General features: G+C 41.9%; 1 protein-coding gene across 2 annotated transcripts in view; it reads left to right on the plus strand.

Annotated features, from left to right (window-relative positions):
- The first annotated feature begins 12,086 nt into the window (after positions 1–12,086).
- GUCY1A2 (guanylate cyclase 1 soluble subunit alpha 2) overlaps positions 12,087–23,273 on the plus strand; it is a 172,683-nt gene continuing 161,496 nt past the window's right edge. For both annotated transcript variants that reach the window (XR_005264040.2, XM_038175780.2), the window contains exon 1: positions 12,087–12,650. Coding sequence is in view for 1 of the 2 variants with exons in the window: in XM_038175780.2 (XP_038031708.1) it covers positions 12,363–12,650 (288 nt within the window). In the remaining variant the exon portion in view is untranslated. The remainder of the gene's footprint in view (positions 12,651–23,273) is intronic.

Genomic DNA, 23,273 nt, shown 5'->3' on the forward strand with positions numbered 1-23,273 from the left:
GCTTCCCACCAGTTTTTGTTTAATTCCTAGAATTAGGGAACAGTAGAGCTGCAGCAGTTTGTACATCTGCAAATTCAGTAAGCCATGGCATAGTACAGGCGCCCTCCGGCAGCTTTCCTTTTCATACTTTTCATCAGTCTCTGTATGCAAGTGTTGATGTCAAAATGTAACATCTGCAAACGGTCAAAATATTGTTCGATATCTGGCACTCTTCCAATATGTCCTTGTTTCACTTCACAGAAATTTTAAAAATGTTTAAGTCTCAAGCCTTACCCTCTCTCAATATTGACCACAATAATACCATGTGTTTATACTGCTTCTATTAAAATCATTGCAGGTTATGTAGGTTTGTTTAGTTATATTTACATTGATCTATAATGCCTCCTGAGGCTTTATTGTAATTTATTTTGTTTTTCAGTTTCTACTTTAGTATCTGACTGCAGTAAATTTAACTTTGTATTATCTAAGAAACATACATAATACAATCTGTTAGGTGCAGTGGACCAAAATCCAGTCTGTGAGCTGGAATAAAAATCCACAGAAGAGCTGTCGCTGACTTGATGGGGGATGCATACAAAGATGAAGAGAGGAATCTCATCTTTGCGTAGTGGTTGGGAAAGGATCACCTCACTTAATTACAAATATCTATTGTATAAACATTTACAATGAAACGACTAACCCTAGGTTCTTTTCAGAGTTGATCAAGAGAAGTAGGTATTTTCAAGAAATGATTCACTTGACCTATTTGTAGCCATCTATTTTGGGATGAAATAATTCCCCCCTTCCTGCAGAAGTGCCTATTTCTGTGCATTGACTATAAAGAGCAGTGAAGGTGAAAGGCAAATGCCTACATTCCAGGCTTTTGCTTTTGGCCAAATGAATCAGTGGATGTTTAGCTTTTACCATTACTTATTTTTGACTTGTACCCTCACACTACAGTAATTGAGGTTTTTGGGCAATATACTCATGCCAAGGACTGCTCTGTTGCTGCCCATCTCATCACTGTTCTCCATGTCTTCATCTTCTGTTTCTCTTTTCCCCGTTTTTCTTTGTCTCTTCCTTTTCTCTGCATCTATTTTGAATCCTTTCTTATTTTATTTCCTGAAAATGTTTTAAATGAAATAATTAATATAAGCCATTCAAATATTAAGACTTTGAATGTAGTTGAACTGTAACAATGTCATTTACCTTTTGCTGTGCCCTCAAGAAGTCTCTGACTTCTAAGTGGATAGAAAAATATCAAGGATTTAACACGTGTTTGGTCATTGGTGACATTTATTTTCTTTTTGTTTAATGGCCTCTCAAAGAAGACTGATCTTCCACACTGCTGCGTGGTTGTTCTTAATTTCCACTTCCAATCCTCCTATAATGAATAACGGAATTTTGCAACTAAAACCTTTGTTTTTTCTGTGCAATCCTTTTCAGAAGAGGACAGTTCTTGGAAAGTTTTCCCTACTGTATATTTCAGTCACTTTCTCTTCCCAGAAGTTGAGACTTGAAAAGGAAGTCTCCTTTGCTGTTGTGATGAGTAATGCTACCACCATGGGATCCCATACAGTGTGTCTCACACCAGTGGGCAGCCCTCATGGGAGAGGCATGCGATGTAAGGTTTGTGGAGTTCATCTGACAGTTGCAAAGGTGCAGAAAAGCTGCTGAGCAGGGATGGGCAGAAGTCCTGGTGTTTTCCCTACCTCCCCCAGTGCTGAAGTGATAATCCCCTAGTTTTCTTCATTGCACCAAGCCTGGCAGCCTGCAGGACAGCTGGGAGCTGCAGTGCCTGTGAGGGTGCTGAGTGGGTGGTTGGAAGGTGCTGGGTGCTGGGACAAGCAGTGGACAGGCATGGCCATGGCGGGGCAAGCTTGCACCCCATGAGCCCCATTAAAGCACAAGCAACCCTACTGAGACCTGGCTCTAACATAGAATCAGATAATCATAGAATATCGCAAGCTGGAAGTAACTTACGTGGATCATCGAGTCCAAGTAAATGTGTCTCCTCAGCCCTGGACTGTGATGTTGAGGTGAGCAGTGATGCTCCCTGACACCTTGGGAGCTCCTCTCCCCACTCTCTCTACTTCCTCCTCCAGGTTTCAAGGTGAATACTGCTGCTTCTGACATTTTTTCCTGCAAGTATAATGGCTTGTTGCTCTTCTCATTCTCACCAAGATTATGCAAACTCTCCACAGGTCTCCCCAGCAGTAAGATATTTATAACCTCACCTTTTAAAATTCTCTTGCTCTCATGTTTATGATTCTGCTGTTCCCAGTAGAGCCTGATTTTCCTTCTGTTAGTCATATTTGTTTTCTTACCTGGAACAAAAAGCACTCAAAACCAATAAATCCCCCTCCTCTAAAATAATAAAACTCTATTATTAGTGTTGTCTTCAATGTAGAGTCTTATGTATGCACTATACACATTGGTCTCATCAACAGTGAAATAAACCAAAAGATTTCAGTAGAAGAAATAAAGAACACAAATCTTGTGGTCCTCTCTTAGTCAAATCCCCCTGTTAAGTCAAAGAAAGCTAAGGAAGAGTGTAAGACTTATAATGTTGATTGAAGTTTCCTTTGCCAGAATTTGCTAGCAAAGTGCAGTTTTATACTGTTAAATTTCTTAATGTGGAATTGCATACAGCTACTCAGCAGTATATAATAATGGGCAGTTTGCAAGAAGCAGAAATTTCCATGGAGTGACTTCTCATTTCATGTAAAACCAGATTTTTTCTGGATCTTTCAGTAATATCCAAAGAAGACATGAAAAGTGAGCTTGAAGCAGGCAAGTTATAGTTGGCAGAACTTTCTGCTCTGGTAAGTCATATATCTATATTTGACTCCTTTACCTGTCCATTTCTAATTTGCCTCTTGTGACATTAAATCTTTTTCTGTGCCGGTCTCTAACACCTACATTTCTGTTCCACCAAGGCTGAAACTTCTCTCAGCAGAGTCTCCTCACAAGACCTTTCACACTATTTAAAACCCAATTACCCTGAAAATTCTTATCTTCCCAGATATGTCTCAAGTGCTCAGATTGTGATGAAACTGCTTTGCTCCATATTAACAGGTACACTTGCCTTACCAATAGGAGAATAAGAAGCATTTTGCTGCTGTTTTATATGCATGTACCCTTATATGAATCAAGATTTTACTGTAATTAATATTTAATGACCTATACATTGACTGTTTTTTTTTTTTTTTTTTTTTTTTTAATTAAGGGTGAACAGACCAGGGAAGGAAAGGATGATAAAGAAGAAGAAACAAAATTTTTGGCATTTTAAATGTTTAAGAATAACTGGCAGCAACAGAGCAACAGACAAGGACTACCACAGATAGTAGCACAGTGCTTCCATGAAATATTTTCCAGATTTAAAAAATTGTTTATTTAGGAACTTTTTGGTTATGTTAATGTTAGCACAAATTTATTTATTCCTGAAGTTTCTTTATTTTCATACAAATGGCAATGGCAGTGTTTCTTATTTCAGAGTTAGAGTTATCTTTCTTCGTAGAGGCTTGTATGATTAACTATAACCCAGCCAGAACCACAACATCTATTCATGTATTTATAATTTCATTTGATGTGATTTCACATTTTTCTCTTCCATTTTCAAATCTTGCCCACATTAAGCCATTTGTAACTCAATTGGGACAAGTAAAAAGTAATTTCTGATGAATAATGAACTGCATAGGTTAATACCACAATACCACGAACATACCACAATGCAATGCCATGAACATTTTCCTACTTTTGATCTGCAAGTTCAAGATGCTTCTCAACATCCAGAGAAATGCTGACTGTTTGAGGTAGTATGGATGTTTTCAGCGTTAATCTGTTTCTTTCTGCTGCAATGAATTTTCATTGTGTTGTGTTTGTATCCAACTAACACAGAAATTGTTTTTTTAACATTTTTGACACCTTATTCATGTTGAATCATATAAAGTGTTAAGCTATTGTCAATGGATGGAAAGTTTGACACTATCTGGAGAAAAACGTCATGCATGAAGACAAAACAGTATAGTGAATTTGAGATGATGCAGTAGGCATACATTTCAGTTCATGGTAAAAACAGGGCATGATATTTTACAGGTGCTTCAAAATGTGCACAGATTGGTACTAAAAATAGTTCAAGACAGCTATATTAATACTTACTTTCATTTTTAGTTTTGAATCAATTTCTCACTGCTTTGCAAAAGATATTTTTCACTTTTGTGGTTTGACTTTAACCAAAATAATTGTGAAAAACTGATTTTATGGCAAACTTTAATAGACAGGTGACCAGAACCATCTTGTTCACTCTGTTTGCAAACGAGGCACTTGGGTGCACCCCCACAGTGAAAGGTTAGAACTACTTTGTCTTTTTAAGAGAGGTATTCCATAAATCTAGCTTATGCATTGGCTTTAAAAGCAAAATGTTAAAGATATTCTCTTAAGACTCAGTTTGATTGTTTCAGACCCTTAATGGCACTTTGCAGTAAAAATACTTTGCTCATCTGTTTTATTAACCTAAAGAGAACAGTTTTTTAAAACATTATTCCTTTAGCAGTAAGTGTTGTTTGTAGTTAGACTTTATTTTTGCATTACCACAAGCAGTTAAATTCCTATTATAGCAATATTCACCTTGCCTGTGGATTTTTTTTCCCCGTAAAAATGTTGAGTCTGACTCACCCAGGGACTGATTCAGAGAAGTCCTAAGGTCCTTCGGCAAGGTGCTGAGTGCCTCAGACAGTATTGGTAGTGATGAAAACTGCATACTGCCTACTGGATTGGGCCCACAATGCTTTTAAATCTACCATGAAATCTCAGATGTTTGCTCAGCCTTATTCACATTACAGGCATTTGCTTTGTAATTGCTTGCAAATCGCATTGAGAAGTTTGTAATGAAGCGTGCTATGAAAATGAAATAGTGATGTTATGGCAAACACATTGCAGCTCCCCCCGATGTGTGATTCCCTCATAGTAACCTACCTTTGTCAGATCTTTTTGCACAAAATAACTTGAGAATCAAATAAGTGTATTTTGTAAAGAGAAGAATTGTGCTTTTTTTCCTCATATTTTCCTTTTCTTTTGGTCTCCCCCCACCACCTCCACCACTCCGAACATTTTAGTCAGTTCAAACCAAATATGAAGCTAAAATTATATATATCATGGAACAGCTTGGGTTGGAAGGGACCTTAAAGAACATCCAGTTCCAATCCCCCTGCCATAGCCAGAGATCCCACCCACTACACCAGATTGCCCAGGGCCTTGTCCAACCTGGCCTTGAACACTTCCAGGTATGGGGCATCCACAGCTTCTCTGGGCAACTTGTGCCAGGGCCTCACCATCCTCCAAGTAGGTAGTGTAGGTAAATTCTTCCCGACCTCTAATCTAAATCTCCCTTCTTTTTGTTTGAAGCTATTCTCCTCTGTCCTGTCATTGTCTGCCTGAGTAAAAAGCTGTTCTCCATCTTTTTTATAAGCCCTCTTTAAGTATTCAAATGTTGCAATGAGGTCACCCCTGAGCCTTCTCTTCTCCAGGCTGAACAGCCCAAACTCTCTCAGACTTTATTCACAGGAGAGGTGCTCCAGCGCTTTTATCATCTTCATGGCCTTCCTCTGGATCCACTCTAAAAGCCCCACATCTTTCTTGTGCTGGGGGCCCCAGACCTGGACGCAGCACTCCAGGTGGGGCCTGATGAAGGCAGAGCAGAGGGGGACAATCACCTCCCTCCACTTGCTGGCCACTCATCTGTTGATGCAGCCCAGGATGCAATTGGCCTTCTGGGCTGCAAGTGTGCACTGCTTACATATATATATGTATATATATATTTGGTTCCAGTTGTGTTAACATTGAAGATATATTATTTAAACCCTCTCAGTGTATAGCTTTCCCATAAGTATTCATGCTACTCTCTGCAGAGAAATATTCCTCAGGGACATGATGATCTGTTTTACAAAGAACACAAGGAACCTTGAAATATGAAATCGTGGTGCCCTGATGGTATGTAACATCAGCCAGAGTGACAGTGTTCTGAGTAACACAAGTACTCATATTTGAAGGTTACATTCCACCACTAAAACAAAGTGACAGGAACCAAATGACAGGAAAAGCATTTACCTTAGTATTTACCTGTAGCCATGTTACAAGGAGTCAAGTGACAGAGAAGAATGAGGAAAAAGTCCAACTAAATTTTGAAGAACTAAAAATGCAAGAAAACAGAAGAAATAGACAGATGGATTCCTGGACAGATGCTAAAACTTCAGCCACCAGATTTTGCAGTTACTGTAAAAATTTCTCTTTTTAGGATTCTTTCTCTACAAGAAGCTATGACATTAACAGGTTAGACAGATGAACATCTGGGAAGTTCCTGAACACCACACCACTAAGTGCTTAAAACCATGCTGCAGTGCTAGGTTAGCTTGGAAGTTACAACCTTAGTTGTAAGAATTTCATCCTTAGTTAAAGAGGCTTGGACAGTTCTACCAGCATTGTAAGGAGCAACATTCATTTGGAAACCTGCTTGCAGAAATTACTTTTCCATTCATTTGCCGTCTCTGGGTGAAACAGAGTAAATTTTATTTCAATAGCTTTTATATGATTTATAAATAAAGATTTATTTGTTTATTTTTTATTTTTTTAATTTGGACAACATTTTGGCTAACTTTTTCAGAGAATAATACCATGTTGGTAGATACTGTATATAATTCTTATTTCTCATGTACTATTCAAATTGTTTCTTATTATCTAAATCTATATGCATGAGCACATTCCCCCTCTCTCTCTCCTGTTGCTAAAGCTATATATAAATAAACCTCTTACTCCTTTTTTTGCTTCATGGGAGCAAGTCATACCTGGAAGGTATTATGTGCTGTGTGAGAGACCACCAAAGAGAATTTCTACAAATAAGTCAGAGCCCTGGGACATGAAGGGCAACCTGTCTCATAGGCATCAACTCTGCCTTCCCCCAAGAGATGAGGCAGCCCAAACAGCCATTTCAGAAAACATGGACATCTTGGTTTAATTCAACCTCTGCCTAGGACACAAGAAGTTCTCAAAGTCCTTGTGGACTTGGATTCATGTGGTCTGTGAAGAGTGCAAGGAGCTGCTCCAGAAGTCTCAAAAAATGTCTGAACTCCCAATACAATACAGCTTTAATCTCAGATGTAGCTACTATTATATATTTGTTGGTCTAATCTGATTGATGACATTAATCTCCTCAATAAAAACTGTGTATAGTAGGAAATCTATCTGGAATAAATGTGATTACAAGGGTGAAAACAAGTGACTTCTGTAGGAAGCTGTTCTATAAGTAGTGGCTTGACTAAACTACAGAGTGCTGGGCTGAGGTGGCTGTACACCATGTAGTAGCCCATCAGCATCTTCTTGTTTTGCAGCTTTACACAAATATTGGTGAGGCTCATAGGTAACTCTGAGACAGAAGCCACAGTTACCTGCTGTTCTCAGGGTAAAAACCTCAAGATACAGAAGAGCTGCTAATCAAGAAAAGATTCAGTTTATGTCACCCCGTGTTGAATTCAGTAAATCTGGCTCTCTGTGCAAGTCAAATGGAAATAAGAGGTAGTGAGTGCCGCACTATATTTTTCTTTTACAATTTATAAATTTTTAAGTCTGAATGTTTAGTCATCTCTGTGTTCCTTCTAGACAATTAGTTGAATCTGTATGCCCTTAGAAATTCTCCCTGATATTTGCAGTCCCAGTTTGACTTAATGATTTGAGTCAAAGCTCTGTTATTTGAGCATTCCTTTTTTTTTTTGTTTTTTTTTTTTTTTTCTTCCCCCTCCCCCCCCCCACTCATTCAGTAGTTTCCTCCGACATTTTTAATGAGATAAGAGAACAGATGAAACTGATTCTGAGTAACTTTATCTTAAATTAGATTAGGCAACAAGGTTTTCCCAATTCTGCTCTTGATCTGCTATGTAACGTGAGAATCATGGAATCACTCATCTGTACTTTCTTTTCTCATTCATAAGAGGAAAACTCTACTTTTAGAGTGTGCTAAGACTAGGGTGTTTTATGATCATTAAGGTCCAGATTCTGCTGCTTTCATTATGTAGGATCATCCCACAGTACAAGATTAATTATATACTCCTTCAGTAACACACTGTGCAACATGATGGACTCAAATATACCTGATTACTAGAACATCAGCTTTCATCAATGTGAATCCACTCTGTCTTGCAGATGAACTTTATTTCTGAGTAGCTGAAACATAAAATTGATCTGTTCTTTAAGCCAATCGTAATTCAACAGATCATTAATGACAAATGGCAGAATGCCCCAGCCGTCCTTCCAGGCAATACTCCAGATGGAAGTCATTGGATAGAGAACAGAAAGGTTTGGCAGAATGTGAAAAAAGAATAAATTTGCTACACATCACTCATTTTGCCTGACTGCAATAAAGTAATTGTAATAGAATGTTGTCACAGGATAATGGTCTCCTGCTGCTTCAGAAATGCTTTGCAAAACAGATGTTTACTTTCTCAGTGGGAGACATTGATCCCGGGACAAAAATCTTTTCTATTAAAGGAAAATTAAGTACTTATATGTTCAGCAGTATTATAAAAAGATTATTATAAAAAGACATATAATGTACTAGGTGAAATGATATGAAATATTTAAGTAATATATGTGATATATGCAAGTAATCCCTAGGTGGGATTCATTGAAATAGTTTCTTCTGCCGGCTCTGCAACTAGCATGTCCTTAAAAAATGCGGATAGGACAATGAAACACATGATGATGAAGTTGCTTTTATTATTTAAATTGTCTAAGGCTTTTTGAACTGCCAAAAGACAGCATTTGAAAATAAAAATGATATCAAAACTCCAGCATGTGATGCTGGAGGGAAATATCTGGTAAGAAATGTTGATTTATTAATAAATAAGTAAAAATCATGAATAAATAATGATGAAGTAACATGTCAGAAATTAAAGATGATGTGTTTTATGTCAGGTCTGATCACAGTCTTGTGAGCTTTGCTTACTAGAACCAAGATAAAAATTTGAAAATATATAAAAATTTAGAAAAGATTTGTGCATTAAAAACAATATCTTAGAAACTATCATATGGTAGAGATTTTACAAAAATTAAAAATATTCATATTTTTCTCCAAGTTGTCTGCAAGACATGTGGGACACATAAATTGCATTCTGTTGTGGCATGATAGAAAAGTTTTACAGGCACTACTTTGCTGAACCTTATACATTTTACAGACATGTCTGCTGTTCATCCAATAATATGCCAACTGCAAATTTAGGCTGGTAAGACATGTATAAAAGAAGAACATTTGTTCTCTTACGTGCTGTAGCTGTCTATGTGCTGTCAAAGGCATTTGACTATCTGACGAAGCAGCCCTCTGTGGTATTTAGCTTTTGCCAAGGTTGTATCTTGATCAGAAGGAATAAAATGAGAAAAAACTATCCAGGGTCTCAGTGACTTGTTGGCCTCACCAGGCTGACCTCCAGGACCTGGATCTGTCATCTTGGATCTTCTGCTGTCCATTCCTCTTTAGCTCAAGACATCTTGTGATGGTGTTTGGTACTTTTCCAGCTGGTGTCTCTAACTGATTTCATGTATTTTAATATCAGGAATCCCAAAAAGAGTTGCAGTAGGCAGATCACTGACATCTCTGACTGTAGCAGCTATATCTTCCATGAGTGTTAAAGACTAAGGCTGAGCAAAATAGCCAGTGAACAGCGACACTGAGTCCAGGCTTAACCAAAAGGCTGCTTCAGCTGGAGCAATAGAAGCCTTGAAGGCCTCATTGCAACTTTTACTCTGAATGGTCAACTCCAGTGTTTAGATGCTGAAGGGAAATGTCTTTTATATTCTTGAAAGGAATTGCTTTGGTACATGAGTGCATTCATTTATAATAATCCTGACCTAAGGAACATTCACTGAAGCAAAGCATTTCCCTTCCCATTTCAGGGTCACCACATTACAGACACCAAAGGAATATGGCCATGAGTGGCATAAAGAAAGTCATTTTTAATGCTGCAAGGGCAACTCAGAGTGCTGTCAAACACCAATGATAAGTTGCACTGGGAACTGCTACATTAAACTTTGCTCCAAGAAAAAGTGGAAACGGAAGGCTTAAAAATGTCAGTTTTGTCTTCTTGCAAGTGTATTTCCCCAGGGCTGAATAAAATGCAAATATGCCCACGAGCAAGTTGCTTACCCTAGTCCTACAGTTGAAGTACTGCACATGGAACCAGTTAACACTTGGGTATTTTAGCAGTTTAGGCTTATAAATATGCATTTGCATTTTCAACACTAAACCATATAGCTCTTGCCCAGTTTTCCCTGTTACTGTAGCCGCCAGGAAACCAGCGGAAGCTTCCTTTGCTGAGGACTGGTCTACCAGAAGGAAATAAGTTTAATGAAACCTGAAGCATGAGAGAGAAGTTATCACCTTAACACAGAGCATCCTGTACTTGTGTGAGTGGTTAGCACCAAAAGGACACCTCCCAGCCACTAAAAAATGCTAAATCCTAAATGCCCAAATCCCCTCCATGACAGGAGCTTGGGTGGAGGGCAGGCACAGCGGGTGCAGCCAGGCCTCAGAGACTCTGGCAAAGGGAGCATTTCTTTAGAGGAAAACAAAAAAGGTAGAAAAACTTGTCTTCTGTGGGCTGAGGTACTGATGAATATTGTTATTCAGTAGCGGAAAGACAGAGGAGGACAACAGATCTGAAGGTTCATGTGTGGATTAATTTTCAAGTGGAGACATCTATGATTCCTGTCCCAGTGCTGCCCAGGGGGTCACCAGGACTGCAAAAGAAAGTCTGTCTGCATCCCAAGTGTAACATTTATGAGACCAGAAGGCAGCAGGGACCACCCTGGGTTTATTATACATCCTTTCAACGTTCAGGCTTCAAGCTGCAGAGATTTAAAAACTGTGCCATGGCAAAAGGAGACCCATTGTTTTTCTCACTCCATATATATTCCTATAGAAAGAAGAAAATCGAAATAGAAACTGGGTGAGCCAAGAGAGCCAGGGATGATGACACTGAAATACCCCAGCGAGGGCTGCCTTGTCCTAGTTAAAAGCAGCCTGCTCAGCCACAGCCCCGTGTCCCTTCTGGATGCAGATACAGCATTTGTGCTGCCTCGGGCCATGCTCAAGGCTGCTCCATGCCTGTAGAGATCTTCCCAGTCTCTCACTGAGTTTTTGTTTAGGCTAAGCTCAAACATTTAACAGGATGAAGAGGTAAAATGTATGCCCTAATATAGGGGAAAGGTAGAGTAAAAACTATCCTAAAAAGATTACCTTTTAAAACAAGATTTGTTTAACTGAAGGTAAATCAATGACGGGCTGGATGGCAGGAAGAACCACACCACTGAGATCGCATCTCGCAGGCTTTCTGCCAAGAACTACAATCATGGGACAAACACGGCTGCCAAGAAACTCTCCAGGTTCCTTTAACCTGCCTGCTTGGGTAGGGAAGGAGACCCCTTGCATAGTCTTTAGGGGTGTCATCCTACATCCAAGCTCCCCTGCTTAGTTTCCTCCACCCGTCTCCTTTTCCCTCTCGCAGCACAGAGCTGTGGAAGGAACGCAGCCCTTTTCTTTTTGCAGACACGACCCCAGCGTTAGCAGGGGCAGCGCTCGCAGGGAGACGGCAGCAACTTTTGCCTCTGAAACCTGACGAGCGCGCTGCAGCCTCCCCCCCCCTTTTTTTTTTTTTTTTTTTTTCTCAAACGCCGTGATTTTCCCACGAAAAGCCGCTCGGAAAAGTTGTCGGGCGCGGAGGGCCGGCATCCCTCGCCCTCGGAGGCGCCGCCAGCCGGGGCTCGGGGAGCTTTGCAGGGAGCTGTCCAGCACCGCCGGGCCGGCAGGCGGCGGGGCCGGGCTTGGGGTCGGGGCCGGGTTTTGGGTCGGGTTTGGGGTCGGGTTTGGGGTCGGGGTTAGGGTCGGGATGCCCGCAGCGGGAGGGTCCCGGGTGTCCGCCAGCCCCTTGCGGGGGGACATGGGCAGCGAGAGGCGGGGAGGGGGGAGGCGGGCGGAGGAGGAGGAGGAGATGGAGATGGAGGAGGAGGAGGAGGAGGAAAGGGCTCCAAACAACACGTGATCCCCGCGGAGCAGCGAGGGAGCCGGGGGAGGGGAGAGCGAGGGAGGGCGGCGAGGCAGAGGAGGGCAGCGGCCGCCGCTTTAAAGCCTCCCGGCGCCGCACCCGCGCTGCCCCCGGCCGAGCGCCGAGCTGGGAGCGGGGCTGAGCCGGCCCCGACCCCTACCCCGGCCCCGGAGCCCCCCCGACCGGGGGCACCCCGCGGCCATGCGAGGCGGCCGCCCCCGGCGCCCCGCGGCTCGGCGCTGCTGCCCGCCGCGGCTGCCCGCCGCGCTGCGCTGAGCCCCGGCGCCCCGCGGCACCATGTCCCGCCGCAAGATCTCCTCCGAGTCCTTCAGCTCGCTGGGCTCCGACTGCCCGGAGACCAGCCCCGAGGAGGAGGGCGAGTGTCCCCTGTCCCGCCTCTGCTGGAACGGCAGCCGCAGCCCCCCCGGCCCCTCCGATCCGTCCCTGGCAGCCGCATCCATCTCCATCACCGCCGCCGGCTCCGCCGTCTCCGCGGCCAGCGCCGGTGCTCGCCGCGCTCCTCGCCGCCGCCGGGTCAACCTGGACTCGCTGGGCGAGAGCATCCGCCGGCTGACCGCCCCCGCGGTGAGTGCTCCGCGACCCCCCGGCCCTGCCTCGCAGCCCCCCGGTGGCTGCGGGGCTCCGCTCGGCTTGTCCCGGGCTGCCGGAGCATCCCCTGCCCACGGCCGGGCCCGCGATGGGTCGTGGGACCGGTGAAGGATGAAGGGTTTTTGGGGGAAGAGGGGAATGAGGCACGTCCTGGCAGCCTCTTGATGCGTGGAGGAGGGTCGTGAGAGCCTCTTGTCGCGACATGGTGCGAGCGACAATTCGGGGTGAAAAGTTGCGTGCGTTTACACGGTGCGTGGCACGCTCGTTCTTCCATACAGGAGACGTGAACTTGGTGCGTTTACAGGGCTTTCCCATACCGAGCGAGGTAAAAAGAAAGTTTTGACGTGCCGGTCAGAAATATTTCAGCAACAGATTGCCCTGTGCCTCACGGATGCACAGGCATTCCTGAGGCATCAGTTTCTTGTAAGTGTGCTTTGAAATCCATGACTTGTGGTTATCTCGATAGCTACACCTGTAGCTGAGAGTCAGTGAAGCATTGTGCAAGCTAAAATAAAGAGTGAATTTGGGTTGAACCCATCAAGTACTTCGGCATTGCTTTGGGAGACTGAAAGCAATGGCTCAGGAGTCCTGGTAATTTCATGGAGAACAAACAGAAGGTTGTTCTCCAGCCCTACCATCCTACACTCCTATCTGTACCTCTGTGCCCATCACTACATTTCCCTCATAAAGTTTCAGCTGCAACTGAATGCTTGCTGCTTTCTGCGATAACACGTAAAGGCATAAAATGTTAATTGCAACAAGTAGTTTAATCTGTTAGACAACTGCATCTGCTGAATTTTGTGGCATTGGAATATCTTTTGGCATGTTCTTATTCAGCTTCAGAAATTACTTACGAGTCGAGTCACCATCTGCTATCGGTTTGCTTTGGTTCTAATGTACCCTTTTCTGTTCAGTCTTGCTTGAACCAGCTAGATCAGGGTAGACAAGCTGTTTAAGCGGAGAAGTTAGCAGTGCATTGATAGCTAATAGTCATCCGGCTTCAGTAAAGACTTTTCTTTCCCATTGATTTTTTTTTTTTTTTCTTTCTCTACTGGGAATCTGGGCTTGTAGTGCTGAAATTAATAGACGATATCTCAGGTGGCTTGTCTCGTTTTAGTACAAAAAAAATGAAGCTATTTAATTTGATAATAATACAACGGTATAATTAGAGCATGTGTTACCCAAAATATTTGAAGTATTCTGAAGTAGCTCAGTGCAGTATTTTTAGATAACCTTAGTATTTGTATTTTCCTAGCTTTGACTGTTATCTCATGTAGGGAAATGCTATATAAAAGACAACTACAGCTTTACAGCTTTGATGCATTATTGAATTTGTTTGAAAAATAAACACATTCTGTGACTTGAGAGATGAGAAAAACTTTGATAGGTCTTACAGTCCTCTTTCCTTTGTGCTCTCAGTGAAATTTCATTTAAGAATGCAAAAATTTCTTCCAACCTCGCCTTGATGTCCCAAACAATAGTTTCCACTGGCTTCCCTGAGAGATAATTATAACAGCACATATTGCTGAAATCTGCATATTTTATTTTAATTTAATATGGGATTCATATGATACATATTGTTCAAAACCTTCTTTTTTATCTTGGCATTGTAACTACTGCTTCATTCCCATTTTCCACATTTTGATATAAATTAATGTGATTCAAGTCAGAAAAGTCATGTTGGCACAGTGATGGTGTAAGAAAAGAATTGGTCCGCATTCTTTTGTTCTTGACTCTGAGAAATCACTTTTCGGGTGCTTTGCTATTTAGGTGCATTTTTTCCCTTGTTGAGAATCTTTTCTGTGCTGCTGAATATCTGCCTTCTTGCAACAAGTCGAGTTACCATCTGTCTAACACTTCAAATCTGATTATTTTGTCGCATCTGCTAATATAAATCAGGAATAACTTCAATTACAAGTTAAAAAAATTACTTTTCCTATAAAATTAGTGTCAAATGAGAGTCACTGACTATTTTTAAAATTAAAAGGCAAGTCTGAAGGGTGCAGTCACATATGTTCCTTCTGAATGAACAGCTTTAATTCTTTTCTATAGGTGTAGATATGTTTTTATTCCATAATTCTATAAAAATAGATCCCTGTTGATTATATAATCATGTATGGGTGCACATACAAGTGTGTGTGAATATACATGCTATATGTATTGCCTGCAATGGCTTGAGATGTTCACTTCCAGCATTAATGCTGCAGTAATCTGTCCCCATCCCAGTGCTGAGCACTTTCAAAGTTGAAGGATGCTACAGGTTCCTGATGTTCATACTTAGCCTTAATTTTGTGCATTCCTTTGCTGATGGCTAGGACTGAGATACTGACTAAAATTTAATTTTTGTGTTTTCACCAATAAAAAATTCTCTGTGTGTTTAATACTGCAGAGGTGACGTTGTTTCAGTCTCAGTAGCAGGGAGCTGCTCGGGGATGCTCAGAATCTTGATCTGAGCAGGAGGAGCATCCAGGGGGTGAAGGAGCTGTACAGTAAGGGATGTCCATGGGGCAGCATGGCAAGAGGGCTGTGCAAGAAGGCTAGATGTTATGAGGAGCAGCAGTGCAAAAGAGTGTATGAAAATATTATCTTCTGTGCAATGCATTCATGAGCATGAGTACAAACATACTGTCAGTGGAAAGGCAGATTCTGCAGACTAAAATGCTGTAACGAAGTATTTGAGATATTTTATACTCAAATACAGTGAAACGAAGTTATTACATTCTGTATCACCTGCAATCTTGCTCTCAAATCTAGGTGAGCGTGACCGCACAACTATTACTTCTGGTGGAACAATGGGAAAAAAAATTAAAAAGTGAAACCTTAGGTTTGCAGGTGTTAATCCAGCCTCTTCTGCTTGCTCCTGGAGGACAGCTTCTAGCTCTTTCCAGCACATGTGATCTTCCAACTTTTCTCTTAAATGCGTTTTTAGAGATTTTCCTGACGTGGTTATTCTAGAGGATGTAGGGGCCTGATCCTCAATCACCACAGGTTCGGTTTACATTCCTGTAGGTTCTTAAAGGTTTTCTGACATGCCTGGATGGCTGAAGGATGGACGCTGTCCATTTGGAACTTGCTTACCCCAAACCCTTTCTTTTTTAATAGCCAGAAATAGGAGGATAGCAAGGTTCACCTCCCACCAAAGCAGCTGCATAATTCGGAGAAGAGAATTTGGTGGGGAGGAGGATGAGCAGAGCTCCATATATACCCTACTGCGGGTGTTTGTGAGTAGGGCTTGTAGGGGAAGGGCAAGCAGAGCAGTGTGGATGTGAGGAGGGAGGCAGCTTTTGGCAGCAGCTTCCCTGAGCAGGCGAGCCGTGCACGTAACAAACAGTTACTGGAGCTGCTGCCCCGTGTCCCACCTGAAGGCCAGCTTCACCGGGCGAGCTGTGGCACTCAGCAGGAGGGCTGCGGCTCACTGGCCAGCCGGGTGCTGCAGCCCAAAGACTCAGGACAAGCAGCTGTGCCCGGCATAGGCTGTGCTTGGCACCTGGCTGGGAAGGTGATGTTTTGTGGGGCCAAACGCAGCCACTAAGCATGAGAAACCCCGGGTCCAGGTGTTGCACACACTCTGCTCTTGTGGTTCCTTTATCTCACGAGATCATGGCCAATGTGTATTGCTCCATGTTGGCTCTGCCCTCTCACAGCTTTTCATCCCTCTGATGTTCCCACAAAGTGGAGCCTGTAATTGTGTAGGCAGCTCCTACCCACCCTAACGGCAGTCAAACACCTAAATCATGCTCCTAGCTGGGCAGACATCCCTGCTGTCCTCCGTCCTCTGAACCTCCACCACCGAAGAATTTTAGCTTTTATACCTTGTCAGAGAAAGATGAGCTAGATCCAGCAGCTTTCAAGACAAGTAGGTGCCCCTCTTACTGGGCTGCATTCGCACTTTCGGAGATTAATAAAATGCTAGGAACTCGGTAGGTACATTGATTTATGCCCTTGCTTTTAAGAAATCAGCTGCAATAAATAAATGTATGTCACAAGATTATTTAATGATATAGTTTTCTTTTAGTTCCAGCCTTATTGTTGTGTTCTATTTTAAAGGATGATTTTTACACCCACAGTGACATAAATTTTGATTAATTATAACTAGAGACGATGATACTGTCTCCTGTTTATTCTCATCCTCAGTTTTTCTGCCTTTAAGGGCTCCGCTGTATGGGAATGGTATCCTGGCACCAGTGGACGCAGTTTTATTCTTTAGAAATGCCTTTTATTATCATACTAAATTCTAGTTCCTTGCAGCAATTTTCACATTTGCTCCAGTTCTATCTTGACTTGTATCCAATACCAGGCTGAAAATAGAATCAAAATCAGAAAAAAAAAATACAATTTGTCACTGATTTGAAAAGTCAAATACTCTGCTCCTATCTGAGGGGCATGGACTACCCTGAAGGAGTGGAAAGTGATTGGGCATGCATTCAGAGGAGACTGTGTACCCCGAAGCGCTGTGCTGATCTTTCTGGAAAGAGAATTACAGTATGACACAGCATTAGACAGACTTACATTTCTGGTTGATTTTATTTTCTGAATGGCCTATGTAACATCTCTCTTGAACTGTAAACATTATTAAGTGGAAATCACTTCTGGTGTGCTTTTCTGTTCATGCAGAATTATTCCTGATATCCTTTAAAGGCTCAGTTGAAGATACATTAAATTAAGAACATTTATTTTTTTCTCCTATTTAAATTAGGAAGCGGCTACTGGCTTATGCCAAATAGATTGAATTTAAGAATTGTCTTTTTTCCTTTTCCTGACAATGGGAGAAAAAAGAACGTAAAGACTATCATTTAGGTTAGTGTGCATGCTATTAATTCTGTCACTGCTGAAACTTCAAATCGTTTAATTGCAAATGAAACCTCCAGTGAGTGGAGGTGGGGTTTTGGTGGAGAAGTGCAAATGTAGCAGCTCAAATCAAGCCCGGTTTCATCATAAGCCTCTACCACTTACGCTTAAGGAATAACTACTCTTGCTAGTAGCAATAACAAGTTGTTGCCACTAGTACAAGAAGTAGTGTTGATTTTTACATGAAAGTTTGAAAAAAGATTGCACAAGTCTTCTGAGCTTGTTGTGACTCACATTAAGTCATTGGGTATACCTAAGCTTTACTGTTGTAAGAATAACTTCTGCCTAACTTTGTGAATGAAGTAGGATAATGCTAATGATATCCATATCAGCAGTGTGACTGGCTTATTCGCTTAATAGCCCGTGTTGGATGAGCTTTAAGTGAGTAACATCCTTCTCAGGAAGATGGGTGCAAAGGAAAAAATGCCTTGAAAAAGGTGGAGAAAGGCACATCCAATGAGAAACTCAGTTTCTAATTTCAAGAAGCAAATAGGATTATTTTTTCAAAATACAAATAAAGTCAGACTTTCAACTTACCAGAGAGAAAAAAAATTCATACACGAGGCCACATGTGCAGCCCTTAGCCAGTCAATTTGCTATTTCATAGTGTGGAACAGAGCCGGGGAACATTCTGGGAAATGTTATTAATATTAGAATCATGATGGGTCTTGTTTATTTGTCTTGTTTGGTGGCTAAACATCTCATGCATCTCATCTCAGCCTCAGCAAATAAAATATTTTTTTTTAATTAATTTAGCTGTACCCAGAGGACTGCAGCCTTGTATTGACCTTGGTGAAATTTTGTTTAGGGTGACCTTGAATATTTCACATCTAGTACTTAGACTGTCCATAGTGATAGCTGCTTTCTTAATGTTTGTATAGTCCCAGGCTGAAATCTTGACTTTACAGAGCTTGGAAAAAAACACATCTGAAAACATTCATATTTTGAAGGCATCTTTGCTGCCTGAAGCAGATACCATATCAATATATGCCCCTAAATTGCAGCGTACAGTCATAGCTACATCAAAACAAGGGCGAATATCCATCATCCACAACTACTTGAGCAAAGAGGTACCACTTCACAGCAGCTCAGTGTAGTCCTGGTGAAACTTGGAAAGCCAACACAGAGACAAGCTCTCTCTTTCTAATTGTGCTAATATTAAGGGCTGTTATATTCTGCCATGAGGAAAAGAAATAGTTCTCATATCCAAGTTCTTTCTAGACATGTCTGCTTGAAAACTTAAAAAAAAACCAAGAAAATAAAAATGTGGTTCTTCCATACAGCTCAAAGCACCTTTGCAGCTGAGCATATGAAATTAGGTCCTGTTATGCTGAGGACAGTTGGTTTGTGCAGCAGAAGAAATTCCTTGAGAAGCACTGATGTGTAAAGCCTTTTATTTCCTATGTATCTCCTAGCATAGCACCAATGATTTTATGTAGTAGATGTGAGTTGCTTTTAAAACCAAACAGGTGGCACTGGAGGTAGATTATCTATTATGCTCTCACTTAGTGAATGTATTCTTTCTGCAGCACAGAATGGATCTTCTATTCTTCCCAGACATGGCTGAAATTCAAAAGATGAACAAAGCGATCCCAAATGGTATTATAATGGATAGCACCCTGAGATATTTATCCCTCACTGTCGAGGAGTTAGACTAGATGAACTAATAGGCAATTTCCATCCATAATGTCTGTGATGCTTTTAGTTGAAAGGCAACTGGGGATGCAGGAGTTATAATTTCTAATTATTAGTTATCTCTGTTTTATTTCTTTGGAGTGTTTGCATTGTTATTGCAATGAAATAGTATGAGGTAAAATTCTTGGTCTCAATGTTATTTATTAAATTAATGTGTTTTCTCTGATGCAAACAAGTACTTTGTTGTGAAGACTACCCCAGTTTGTACAAACTGAGGAGCAGAATGGTCTCAGGTTTAGATGCAAAGTGACCCTGAGCTCCAGTGCTGTACCTTTACCTCATCCCATCTGGATCACTGTGTGCTGCTGTAGTCATGCTGGTCCACAAGCAATCAGTGCTTTTATATAAATCACAAAATTCTGGAATCAGGAAGCTGGTTTTCATGAAGAAAAAATAAACTTCTAGCTTGCACAATTACAGAGAAGAAAAGTGAGTGCATCCTAATGGTTCAGAAGCTAGAGAGCAAAAATATAATAAATATATATATTTTTTTTCCTGATTATCTAAAGCACTGTTAAACCCCCAAAGATGATTCTTTTAAAATTCTCAAATGGTTCCTTATGCTGGGTCTCAGCTTCTCCATCTTCTCCATTTCCAATTTTTTTTTTTTTCTGTGCCTTTTCATTCCATTCTTCAGCTATTGGGAAGGGGATGGGGAAGGTTCCTGTCTGTACAGGATCTGTGAGGACCTGCTAGGGAGCCTGCCTCCTTTCTGCATCATCAATAAAAATTGTCAGATGCCAAAGGAGCTCTTCTTTCATTTTTCAGTTCTGTTTTTCCCTAGTTGCAGCAATTTCAATACTTATCTCTGCATGCCTGACATTTGGGAAATGTTGATAAATGTTTGTCTTTAACTGGAGCCTTGGTTCTTTGTTTACTGCCTCTTTAACATCAATATTTGGGTGACCAGAAGAATAGGGAAAGAACAGCTTTCAACTGCTTTCATGATCCTGGGGTAAACATTGAAAAAAAACAAAAAACACACACACACAAAACCAGCAACAAGAAAGAAACAAACAAACAAACAAACAACAACCAAGAAAACATACAAACAAAAAAACCAACAGATATAAAACTGGCTATTTTTCCATTTATTTCCTTCCAGATGGACCAGGTGCATACTTAATCGTGTGCTTAGAACTCTGTAATCACCTATGCACAGAAACTTCACTAGAGCTGGTTTTGAAATATGAGAAAAGAAGTGTTTTTCATTGATGAGAGATGCCCAGCAGTGAAGCTGACAATTAAAATCTTACACATCTGCTGAGTTAGTGATTGAACATTACAAATTTGAAACACTTAAAGCTTTCAGCATCCAAGTGCTGATTTGGCTGAGGTTTGTGGTAACTTGTCTCTCCTGTATGCGATGCCTCTAGGAAGGACATTGCAGCTCCCCAGGGCAGAGGAGTCTAGAGGAGCCCCCTGACTTTACAGACTTCCCTGAAGAAATTCTGATAGAAGTGAAGTGGTTTCTAGCTGAGACTATTATGCTCTTCAGTGCAACTTTCATGTTTAAAATTTGTAGCACTCAAGTTCTTAAGAGCATGACTGTTAAACCACTTCTGAGGTTCAGCTAGGAGCCACTTAGCTTTTATCAGGGAAAATCTTTGAGGCCGTGATAGGATTAAGGAGAAACCGTGTGTTTGGCTGTTCTCTCAGCTCCCCATTCCATACAGTCCCTTTCTTCTCTGGTACTATGTGGTCATCATAAGGTGCAAAAAGAATGGGACAGAGAATACAAAACTGCATTTATGTAAATTTAAACTGAGTCATCTGGAATACTCTGCGCAGTACTGTCGCTGCATGGTGGGGTTTGTCTGTCCTCACTTATGCATTTAAAAGATGTGTCAGTCTAAAGCAATCACTCAACATCCTATGTAGACAAAAGAAACAAGTATTTCCAAAGACTGAGTCTTGTATTAGTTGCCAACAGCAAGGTGAAATGAGTCACTTTGGGTACCTACAGTTGGGCGGTACTTTTGGGTACCTACAGTTGGCCATTTACTTCCAAAGACACTGCAATCAAGTGAGAGACATTTCAGAGGCAACAGGCAATGATTAGGGAATAGGCCAAAGTCTCTGTCCTCAGAGAAGAGATGGGAAAGCTTACATTTCATTGCTTTGGGAAAGACATTTATAGCAAGGGATGCAATTAAAGTGGAAGTCTTTTCCGCTTTGTCTTCAAAACCTAAGGCAATTAAGTTGAAAGAAGAGAAAATTAATATATATATATATATATATTTTTTTTTTTTTTTTTCCAGACAATGTCTATTTAAACTAGAATGCTTTTTCAAAGGAAGTTGTCTGAGTAAGAAAAATCAAATTGAGTACTTCAAGATTGTTTAGACAAATATCTTCATAAACATTTTCCTCAGCTTGTCTTAAAAACACCTCTGAAGTTATTACTCTAGCTTCAGGTCTTGAACCGGTTTTGCAGTAATGTAGAACAGGGTGAGGTCAAGCGAGAAGGGCAGGTTTCCCTCCAAGGGCATCCTGCAAGGTGGGCACTGCAACAGAGCAGGCTGGTGGAGTTACAGTAGTTGTCATGGTGGGGTGCTATGGCCAGAATCACTGCCTGCTGCTGTGCGATGGCATCCTGCTGTGGTTTCACTGCTGAGTTGCCAGACAGAAGATCTGTAGGAGGTGGTGAGGGAGCTTTGTAGAGCTCCTGCAGAGCCAAGACCCTGAGCCCCATGTTGCAAGGAAAGGGGGACAACTAGAGAAAAAGCCTTGAGGGTCAACAGTGGAAAATCCTGAGATGGGGGATGCTGGAGGCTTATCACTTCTGGCAACACACTTAGGCACCCTTTTCCACCTGTGGTTCAGCAGTTACAGAGCAAGTGCAGTGCCCTGGGAAGAGGTGAGAGAGATGACCTATTTGCCATGAGGCATCAGAGCCAATTGAGCCTCAACTGCTGGAGGCTCCAAGAAAAAGGAGAGTAGCAGTTATCAGAAACTGTCTCCCGAGGAGACAGAAGCATTCATCTGCCAGCCTGCCCTGCTGCCTCAGGAGGTTTGCTGCTTGCCAGGAGCTCAGACATGATGTTGCAAACAGGCTGCCAAGGCTTGTCTGGCCTTTGACTATGAACCCTGCTGCTCGTCCATGTGGGCACCAACAATGCAGCCAGGGGAGACCTTGAGGATATCAGAAGTGACTACATGGCTTTGAGGGCAAGGGCAAAGGCCTGGGGGTCCAGTTGGAGTCTCTTTAATCCTGATGATGAGGGGGAAGGGCTCAGGTTGGAGTGGACACATTTAGTGAGGCAGCCCCTGTAGCTGGTGTTGCTGGCAAGGCTTTGATCTCTGTGGATGCACTCACTCTCTGAGGAGTAAAGACTACTGAGGAAGAAGGGATTTATCTGACAAAGTGGGGTGAGGATGTCTTTGACAACAGGCTTCCTGATCTTGATGAGGGCTTCAAACTATGTTTGTTTGTGAAGGGTCTATATTGTCTGAAGAAAAGGTGGGGAGAGGGGAGGGGGGGGGAAGTGAAAAATATCTGGGGGACAACGTGGTGGAAGAGGTTCTTGTGCTTACTTTGTTAAAGCAAGATGACCAGGGGCCCATTTTAAGGAACAAATAGGTGATACTGAGCTTGGACCTCATGTGTTAGCACACACATCCTTGTGTGAGATGGCTTTCAGGACAGGAGTGCTGCAGGGAATGGACACAGGATGTTCATGGCAGACAGTCTGGGAAGGTGAGGAGCATGAGCAGGATGAATTGTGCCTGACCAACCTGATTGACTTCTGTAATGAGATGACTGGCTCAATGGATGAGGGGATGTTGTTTATCTTGCCTCTGGAAAGGTCTTTGGCATGGTCTCCTATGGTGTCCTTAGAGCCAAACTGGTGAGATATGGACTCCATAGTGGATGATAAGGTGGGTGGAAAATTGACAAGATCTTTGGGCTCAGTAGGTGGTGATCAGTGGCACAAAGTCAAATTATCAACCAACTACCTCTGCATTTTTTTCAGGGATTGATAATGGGGCCAGCAAAAGACTACCAGGATGGTTAAGCCATTGAGCTAGTGACATCTGAAGAGTGGCTGAGAA

Source organism: Anas platyrhynchos, chromosome 1, assembly GCF_047663525.1.
Source record: "Anas platyrhynchos isolate ZD024472 breed Pekin duck chromosome 1, IASCAAS_PekinDuck_T2T, whole genome shotgun sequence".
In the NCBI taxonomy this organism is placed as follows: Eukaryota; Metazoa; Chordata; class Aves; order Anseriformes; family Anatidae; genus Anas; species Anas platyrhynchos.